Below are 10613 nucleotides of genomic sequence, written 5' to 3' on the forward strand. Positions count from 1 at the left end.
TATTACCTCATGCTGAGCAGCACTCCCCTACTGTATTACCTCATGCTGAGCAGCACTCCCTCTACTGTATTACCTCACACTGAGCAGCACTCCCCTACTGTATTACCTCACACTGAGCAGCACTCCCCTACTGTATTACCTCATGCTGAGCTGCACTCCCACTACTGTATTACCTCATGCTGAGCAGCACTCCCCCTACTGTATTACCTCATGCTGAGCTGCACTCCCCCTACTGTATTACCTCACGCTGAGCAGCACTCCCCCTACTGTATTACGTCATGCTGAGCTGCACTCCCCCTACTGTATTACGTCATGCTGAGCTGCACTCCCCCTACTGTATTACCTCATGCTGAGCAGCACTCCCCCTACTGTATTACCTCACGCTGAGCAGCACTCCCCTACTGTATTACCTCCCACTCCCCCTACTGTATTACCTCACGCTGAGCAGCACTCCCCCTACTGTATTACCTCATGCTGAGCTGCACTCCCCCTACTGTATTACCTCACGCTGAGCAGCACTCCCCTACTGTATTACCTCACGCTGAGCAGCACTCCCCTACTGTATTACCTCAGCACTCCCCTACTGTATTACCTCATGCTGAGCTGCACTCCCCTACTGTATTACCTCATGCTGAGCAGCACTCCCCCTACTGTATTACCTCAGCACTCCCCCTACTGTATTACCTCACGCTGAGCAGCACTCCCCTACTGTATTACCTCACGCTGAGCAGCACTCCCCTACTGTATTACCTCACGCTGAGCAGCACTCCCCTACTGTATTACCTCACGCTGAGCAGCACTCCCCTACTGTATTACCTCACGCTGCTCCTCCCCTACTGTATTACCTCACGCTGCTCCTCCCCTACTGTATTACCTCACGCTGAGCAGCACTCCCCTACTGTATTACCTCACGCTGAGCAGCACCCCCTACTGTATTACCTCACGCTGAGCAGCACTCCTCTACTGTATTACCTCACGCTGAGCAGCACTCCCCTACTATATTACCTCACGCTGAGCAGCACTCCCCGTACTCTATTACCTCACGCTGCACCTCCCCTAGTGTATTACCTCAGCACTCCCCCTACTGTATTACCTCACGCTGAGCAGCACTCCCCTACTGTATTACCTCACGCTGCTCCTCCCCTACTGTATTACCTCACGCTGCTCCTCCCCTACTGTATTACCTCACGCTGCTCCTCCCCCTACTGTATTACCTCACGCTGCTCCTCCCCTACTGTATTACCTCACGCTGAGCAGCACTCCCCTACTGTATTACCTCACGCTGAGCAGCACTCCCCTACTGTATTACCTCATGCTGAGCAGCACTCCCCTACTGTATTACCTCAGCACTCCCCTACTGTATTACCTCACGCTGAGCAGCACTCCCCTACTGTATTACCTCATGCTGAGCAGCACTCCCCCTACTGTATTACCTCATGCTGAGCAGCACTCCCCTACTGTATTACCTCACGCTGCACCTCCCCTAGTGTATTACCTCAGCACTCCCCTACTGTATTACCTCATGCTGAGCAGCACTCCCCTACTGTATTACCTCATGCTGCATCTCCCCTACTGTATTACCTCACGCTGCTCCTCCCCTACTGTATTACCTCACGCTGAGCAGCACTCCCCTACTGTATTACCTCACGCTGAGCAGCACTCCCCCTACTGTATTACCTCATGTTGAGCAGCACTCCCCCTACTGTATTACCTCACGCTGAGCAGCACTCCCCTACTGTATTACCTCACACTGAGCAGCACTCCCCTACTGTATTACCTCACGCTGAGCAGCACTCCCCCTACTGTATTACCTCAGGCTGCACCTCCTCCCCCTACTGTATTACCTCACGCTGAGCAGCACTCCCTCTACTGTATTACCTCACGCTGAGGAGCACTCCCCCTACTGTATTACCTCACGCTGAGCAGCACTCCCCCTACTGTATTACCTCATGCTGAGCAGCACTCCCCCTACTGTATTACCTCTGCACTCCCCCTACTGTATTACCTCACACTGAGCAGCACTCCCCCTACTGTATTACCTCACGCTGCTCCTCCCCCTACTGTATTACCTCACGCTGCTCCTCCCCCTACTGTATTACCTCACACTGAGCAGCACTCCCCCTACTGTATTACGTCATGCTGAGCAGCACTCCCCCTACTGTATTACCTCATGCTGAGCAGCACTCCCCCTACTGTATTACCTCATGCTGAGCAGCACTCCCCCTACTGTATTACCTCACGCTGCTCCTCCCCCTACTGTATTACCTCACACTGAGCAGCACTCCCCCTACTGTATTACGTCACGCTGAGCAGCGCTCCCCCTACTGTATTACCTCACGCTGAGCAACGCTCCCCCTACTGTATTACCTCACGCCGAGCAGCACTCCCCCTACTGTATTACCTCACCACTCCCCCTACTGTATTACCTCACGCTGAGCAGCACTCCCCCTACTGTATTACCTCACGCCGAGCAGCACTCCCCCTACTGTATTACCTCGCGCTGAGCAGCGCTCCCCCTACTGTATTACCTCACGCTGAGCAGCACTCCCCCTACTGTATTACCTCACGCTGAGCAGCACTCCCCCTACTGTATTACCTCACGCTGAGCAGCACTCCCCTACTGTATTACCTCAGCACTCCCCTACTGTATTACCTCAGCACTCCCCCTACTGTATTACCTCACGCTGCTCCTCCCCTACTGTATTACCTCACGCTGAGCAGCACTCCCCTACTGTATTACCTCACGCTGAGCAGCACTCCCCTACTGTATTACCTCATGCTGAGCAGCACTCCCTCTACTGTATTACCTCACGCTGCTCCTCCCCCTACTGTATTACCTCACGCTGCTCCTCCCCCTACTGTATTACCTCACGCTGCACCTCCCCTACTGTATTACCTCACCACTCCCCCTACTGTATTACCTCACGCTGAGCAGCACTCCCCCTACTGTATTACCTCACGCCGAGCAGCACTCCCCTACTGTATTACCTCGCGCTGAGCAGCGCTCCCTACTGTATTACCTCACGCTGAGCAGCACTCCCCCTACTGTATTACCTCACGCTGAGCAGCACTCCCCCTACTGTATTACCTCACGCTGAGCAGCACTCCCCCTACTGTATTACCTCAGCACTCCCCCTACTGTATTACCTCAGCACTCCCCCTACTGTATTACCTCACGCTGCTCCTCCCCCTACTGTATTACCTCACGCTGAGCAGCACTCCCCCTACTGTATTACCTCACGCTGAGCAGCACTCCCCCTACTGTATTACCTCATGCTGAGCAGCACTCCCTCTACTGTATTACCTCACGCTGCTCCTCCCCCTACTGTATTACCTCACGCTGCTCCTCCCCCTACTGTATTACCTCACGCTGCACCTCCCCTACTGTATTACCTCACGCTGAGCAGCACTCCCCCTACTGTATTACCTCATGCTGAGCAGCACTCCCCCTACTGTATTACCTCACGCTGAGCAGCACTCCCCCTACTGTATTACCTCAGCACTCCCTCTACTCTATTACCTCACGCTGAGCAGCACTCCCCCTACTGTATTACCTCACGCTGAGCAGCACTCCCCCTACTGTATTACCTCATGCTGAGCAGCACTCCCCCTACTGTATTACCTCACGCTGAGCAGCACTCCCCTACTGTATTACCTCACGCCGAGCAGCACTCCCCTACTGTATTACCTCGCGCTGAGCAGCACTCCCCCTACTGTATTACCTCACGCTGAGCAGCACTCCCCCTACTGTATTACCTCACGCCGAGCAGCACTCCCCCTACTGTATTACCTCGCGCTGAGCAGCGCTCCCCCTACTGTATTACTCACGCTGAGCAGCACTCCCCTACTGTATTACCTCACGCTGAGCAGCGCTCCCCTACTGTATTACCTCACGCTGAGCAGCACTCCCCCTACTGTATTACCTCACGCTGAGCAGCACTCCCCTACTGTATTACCTCAGCACTCCCCTACTGTATTACCTCACGCTGCTCCTCCCCTACTGTATTACCTCATGCTGAACAGCACTCCCCTACTGTATTACCTCACGCTGCTCCTCCCCTACTGTATTACCTCACGCTGCTCCTCCCCTACTTTATTACCTCATGCTGAGCAGCACTCCCCTACTGTATTACCTCACGCTGGGTCCTCCCCTACTGTATTACCTCACGCTGCTCCTCCCCTACTGTATTACCTCACGCTGCTCCTCCCCCTACTGTATTACCTCATGCTGAGCAGCACTCCCCCTACTGTATTACCTCACGCTGCACCTCCCCCTACTGTATTACCTCACGCTGCACCTCCCCTACTGTATTACCTCACGCTGAGCAGCACTCTCCCTACTGTATTACCTCACGCTGCTCCTCCCCCTACTGTATTACCTCACGCTGCACCTCTCCATTCACTGAACCTTCTTCCAGCCAGTACAATGACAACAATAGAAACCAAACAAGATATACACAAATCAAACGTTTTACTTCATAATTATAGCTACATGTGATTTGTAATAATCTAGCTAACCAGCTAGTTACACAGCCAAAAAGGACCTAAAACGAATGTAATGCAAGGTAGATGTCAAGTCTTCGTGGATAGCTAGCTTCCAATTCTTTGTGGTTATCTGGCTTGCTAACAGTAGCAGCTAGCCAGTTAGCCCTATTGACTTACTATGAGCTTGCGCTCTACACACACGACAGTAGGTAGGTAGCTAGCTAGCTAACAGTAGTAGCTAGCCAGTTAGCCCTATTGACTTACTATGAGCTTGCTCTCTACACACACTACAGTAGGTAGGTAGCTAGCTAGCTAACAGTAGTAGCAGTAGCAGCTAGCCAGTTAGCCCTATTGACTTACTATGAGCTTGCTCTCTACACACACTACAGTAGGTAGGTAGCTAGCTAACAGTAGTAGCAGCTAGCCAGTTAGCCCTATTGACTTACTATGAGCTTGCTCTCTACACACACTACAGTAGGTAGCTAGCTAGCTAACAGTAGTAGCAGCTAGCCAGTTAGCCCTATTGACTTACTATGAGCTTGCTCTCTACACACACTACAGTAGGTAGCTAGCTAGCTAGCTAACAGTAGTAGCAGCTAGCCAGTTAGCCCTATTGACTTACTATGAGCTTGCACTCTACACACACTACAGTAGGTAGGTAGCTAGCTAGCTAACAGTAGTAGCAGCTAGCCAGTTAGCCCTATTGACTTACTATGAGCTTGCACTCTACACACACTACAGTAGGTAGCTAGCTAGCTAGCTAACAGTAGTAGCAGCTAGCCAGTTAGCCCTATTGACTTACTATGAGCTTGCTCTCTACACACACTACAGTAGGTAGCTAGCTAGCTAGCTAACAGTAGTAGCAGCTAGCCAGTTAGCCCTATTGACTTACTATGAGCTTGCTCTCTACACACACTACAGTAGGTAGCTAGCTAGCTAGCTAGCTAACAGTAGTAGCAGCTAGCCAGTTAGCCCTATTGACTTACTATGAGCTTGCACTCTACACACACTACAGTAGGTAGGTAGCTAGCTAGCTAGCTAACAGTAGTAGCAGCTAGCCAGTTAGCCCTATTGACTTACTATGAGCTTGCACTCTACACACACTACAGTAGGTAGCTAGCTAACAGTAGTAGCAGCTAGCCAGTTAGCCCTATTGACTTACTATGAGCTTGCTCTCTACACACACTACAGTAGGTAGCTAGCTAGCTAGCTAACAGTAGTAGCAGTTAGCCAGTTAGCCCTATTGACTTACTATGAGCTTGCTCTCTACACACACTACAGTAGGTAGCTAGCTAACAGTAGTAGCAGCTAGCCAGTTAGCCCTATTGACTTACTATGAGCTTGCACTCTACACACACTACAGTAGGTAGCTAGCTAGCTAGCTAACAGTAGTAGCAGCTAGCCAGTTAGCCCTATTGACTTACTATGAGCTTGCTCTCTACACACACTACAGTAGGTAGCTAGCTAGCTAGCTAACAGTAGTAGCAGCTAGCCAGTTAGCCCTATTGACTTACTATGAGCTTGCACTCTACACACACTACAGTAGGTAGCTAGCTAACAGTAGTAGCAGCTAGCCAGTTAGCCCTATTGACTTACTATGAGCTTGCACTCTACACACACTACAGTAGGTAGCTAGCTAGCTAGCTAACAGTAGTAGCAGCTAGCCAGTTAGCCCTATTGACTTACTATGAGCTTGCTCTCTACACACACTACAGTAGGTAGCTAGCTAGCTAGCTAACAGTAGTAGCAGCTAGCCAGTTAGCCCTATTGACTTACTATGAGCTTGCACTCTACACACACTACAGTAGGTAGCTAGCTAACAGTAGTAGCAGCTAGCCAGTTAGCCCTATTGACTTACTATGAGCTTGCACTCTACACACACTACAGTAGGTAGGTAGCTAGCTAGCTAACAGTAGTAGCAGCTAGCCAGTTAGCCCTATTGACTTACTATGAGCTTGCACTCTACACACACTACAGTAGGTAGGTAGCTAGCTAGCTAACAGTAGTAGCAGCTAGCCAGTTAGCCCTATTGACTTACTATGAGCTTGCACTCTACACACACTACAGTAGGTAGCTAGCTAACAGTAGTAGCAGCTAGCCAGTTAGCCCTATTGACTTACTATGAGCTTGCTCTCTACACACACTACAGCATTGTAGGCAGGTAAACATGTATTTATTAAAGTATCAAGATAAAATATTGTAGTCAGGCAACATATGAGATGAAAATAGGCAACATTTAATTCTGTATTGTGTATTTTCTCTCGCTTCAGCTCAAATTATGGCCTCTGTTGATTTCAAGACATTTTACATTTGATTTCTTACGTGATTGCCTCATATTTCTGTCCATACATTTCGCTGAAGCTTGCATCAAAATGTGTACAAGCGGAGTACCCGTCCGAGAAGTGCCATCCGTGATCCGTTTCGAGAGATCCTGCCTGCTACAACATGGTACATATTTATCCCAGACTGTATTACCACAGATGGAACAAAGAGCCAGATGTTCCACCAGATGTATAAATTATGTGAAGCATCCGTTTGACATTTCCACTCACTACCAAATATGGTGATGAGAGGAAGCCCAGTGGCCGGAAATGAGAGAAGATTGAGTTAGATGGATTTTCGCTGACATTCTGCAAATTTTCTCATGTAAACATTTAATCTCAATACAGTTTTCTGTTCCCAAAACTTCAATCTGTTATGAACAGAGTGGACTAAGTTTTGTGGACTTTACCCTTTGCCAAAGTTTCAATAAATTGAATTGTTTACAAGATGTTCAAGGGCGAATTGAGTTATTGCACACGCCCACTTCACAGAATAGGTGTTCCGTAACAGAAATATGCTAATATATTCTAGAACGCGCCAATAGGATCTCGCTTGGCTCTGCCCTCCTCCTTGTTCTGCCCACTACGATTACTTTGCTCCCATTAGAAACGACAGGCTGCGGTCTGTCTTGGGTTAGTTATAAAAATAAATTATTATATGTTGTTACACTAGAGGGCGCTGTAGGATTTCCTATGCCACTTTTAATTATTTTATTTTTTTACCTTTATTTTAACAGGCAAGTCAGTTAAGAACAAATACTTATTTACAATGATGGCCTAGGAACAGTGGGTTAACTGCCTTGTTCAGGGGCAGAACGACAGATTTCTACCTTGTCAGCTCGGGGATTCGATCCAGCAACCTTTCGGTTACTGGCCCAACGCTCTAACAACTAGGATACCTGCCTCCCCCCTCTAACCACTAAAATGAAAACTCCATGTATATAAAAAGCAAAGTATAGTGTTGCTGGCTTCAGTGTTTTGAGTCAAAAATGAGAAGAAAAGTCACATAGCAGACACAGGGGATTTAACCAACATCTTTTAATGAATATGTGTCTTAATGAAACCACCATGTCTGCCCCCCCCTCCCCTCAGGGCATGGCTCTACAGAAGAAGGCAGCAGAGGACCGTCTGGCCAGTACGGGTTCCGGACAGTCCTTCCTGGCCCGCCAGAGACAGGCTACCAGCACACGCCGCTCCTACCCCGGATACCCGGGACCCCAGTCCGCCACCGCCAGGTAGACAGGGCGCCGTGACTCTTCAACCCGACCTTTGACCTCCGACCCTTCCAGGCCAGGTACCACCACGGCCAGGTAGACATGGCAACCTGACCCCTACCTGAACCTTTTCCCCCCTGACCCCCTGCAGGTGTCCATCAGGACACACAGTCCAGTTGTATGGGTGTCAGCTGAGCTAAGTGATCCCGTGTTCACTGGACCGGTTCAGGATAAATCCTCTGATGCTCCTTTGTTTTCTGTCCTCTTCCACAGTCCTTCAGTCTCCCTTTTAAATCTGGCTACCTGGATTTATTATCAATCATTATTATGCACATTTCTGTAAAAACGATGTTACCTGTTCTGTTCATCTTCTTCTGTCTGGAATCCTCCTATCTAATAACCTGTTGTTTATATGTAACACGAGAGTAGAGATGCGATGTTGTTGTTGTATTTGAACCCTTATGAAAAGAAAAACAGAGAATATTTTCATATCTATTGCTTGAATGCGCTTTAGTTTTGGAGAGGGTGTATCCACTATGTATAGGGCTAGTGACCAATCGATATCTTTAAACCCAGTACAGTACATAGTATGTGTTAAGTGTGTTCAGTCTCTTAGGCAGTCTTTGTTTTACTTACGTGCAGTCTGTTTTAGACAGTCTTTGTTTCACGTGCAGTCTGTTTTAGACAGTCTTTGTTTCACGTGCAGTCTGTTTTAGACAGTCTTTGTTTCACGTGCAGTCTGTTTTAGACAGTCTTTGTTTCACGTGCAGTCTGTTTTAGACAGTCTTTTGTTTCACGTGCAGTCTGTTTTAGACAGTCTTTGTTTCACGTGCAGTCTGTTTTAGACAGTCTTTTGTTTTACGTGCAGTCTGTTTTAGACAGTCTTTGTTTCACGTGCAGTCTGTTTTAGACAGTCTTTGTTTCACGTGCAGTCTGTTTTAGACAGTCTTTGTTTTACGTGCAGTCTGTTTTAGACAGTCTTTGTGTTAGGTGTAGTCTGTAGTTGGCCTCCACTAAACTGGGACCTAGCAGTAGAGTAGGTAACTATACACATACGGCATATTTACAGAACAGAACAAAGATTCATATTGATCAAGTGTTTCTCCTGAAATGAAGGGAAACCTCTTCCCCTGTAGACTCCTGTTCTCAAATCAACCAGTAGTCATTATCGATTATTTATGAATCAATAGTTTATTGATTGATTATTGTGAACGAGTGAGCGTCTCTCCCTATTATCCTGTGTTGCATGAGGAAATACCAAACTGTCCTCTAGATCCACACTAGTAACTAACAGGATGCACAGCTGTAACTGTCCCATATGAGCCCGTCTGCATGCTAACAGTCCATAACCACTATCTATGCACTGGACCTAGTCAAACAGTGGCTATGATGTTGTATAGCATAGCAAAAAGCCATTTGAAGTGGTCTGCAATACAAACGTACAATAACCACTGCTGCCACACAAGGAGGTATATTAAACTTTACAGGGAGGAGGTTTATAAACTTTACAGGGAGGAGGTCATATAAACTTTACAGGGAGGAGGTTTATAAACTTTACAGGGAGGAGGTTTATAAACTATACAGGGAGGAGGATTATAAACTTTACAGGGAGGAGGATTATAAACTTTACAGGGAGGAGGTTTATAAACTTTACAGGGAGGATTATAAACTTTACAGGGAGGAGGTTTATAAACTTTACAGGGAGGAGGATTATAAACTTTACAGGGAGGAGGTTTATAAACTATACAGGGAGGAGGATTATAAACTTTACAGGGAGGAGGTTTATAAACTTTACAGGGAGGAGGATTATAAACTTTACAGGGAGGAGGTTTATAAACTTTACAGGGAGGAGGATTATAAACTTTACAGGGAGGAGGTTTATAAACTTTACAGGGAGGAGGATTATAAACTTTACAGGGAGGTGGATTATAAACTTTACAGGGAGGAGGATTATAAACTTTACAGGGAGGAGGTTTATAAACTTTACAGGGAGGAGGATTATAAACTTTACAGGGAGGAGGATTATAAACTATACATGGAGGAGGTTTATAAACTTTACAGGGAGGTCATATAAACTTTACAGGGAGGAGGATTATAAACTTTACAGGGAGGAGGATTATAAACTATACAGGGAGGAGGATTATAAACTTTACAGGGAGGAGGTTTATAAACTATACAGGGAGGAGGTTTATAAACTTTACAGGGAGGAGGTTTATAAACTTTACAGGGAGGTCATATAAACTTTACAGGGAGGAGGATTATAAACTTTACAGGGAGGAGGTTTATAAACTATACATGGAGGAGGATTATAAACTTTACAGGGAGGAGGTTTATAAACTATACAGGGAGGAGGTTTATAAACTTTACAGGGAGGTGGATTATAAACTTTACAGGGAGGTCATATAAACTTTACAGGGAGGTCATATAAACTTTACAGGGAGGAGGATTATAAACTTTACAGGGAGGAGGATTATAAACTTTACAGGGAGGAGGATTATAAACTTTACAGGGAGGTCATATAAACTATACAGGGAGGAGGATTATAAACTTTACAGGGAGGAGGTTTATAAACTTTACAGGGAGGAGGTTTATA

The 10613-nt window shown here is 47.2% G+C and overlaps 1 protein-coding gene across 4 annotated transcripts in view; it reads left to right on the forward strand.

Moving 5' to 3' along the window:
- The window catches only part of LOC115127173 (protein Hook homolog 3-like), a 91936-nt gene that overhangs the window by 74567 nt on the left and 6756 nt on the right, over positions 1-10613 (forward strand). Inside the window, exon 20 of one of the 4 annotated variants that reach the window (XR_010463727.1) lies at positions 7899-8116. Coding sequence is in view for 2 of the 4 variants with exons in the window: in XM_065017150.1 (XP_064873222.1) it covers positions 7899-8041 (143 nt within the window). In the remaining 2 variants the exon portion in view is untranslated. Of the gene's footprint in view, positions 1-6846; positions 7256-7898; positions 8117-10613 lie in introns of those variants that run through there. The other 3 variants (XR_010463728.1, XM_065017150.1, XM_065017151.1) reach the window with 3 other exon arrangements.

Source organism: Oncorhynchus nerka, linkage group LG4 (assembly GCF_034236695.1).
Source record: "Oncorhynchus nerka isolate Pitt River linkage group LG4, Oner_Uvic_2.0, whole genome shotgun sequence".
Taxonomy (NCBI): Eukaryota; Metazoa; Chordata; class Actinopteri; order Salmoniformes; family Salmonidae; genus Oncorhynchus; species Oncorhynchus nerka.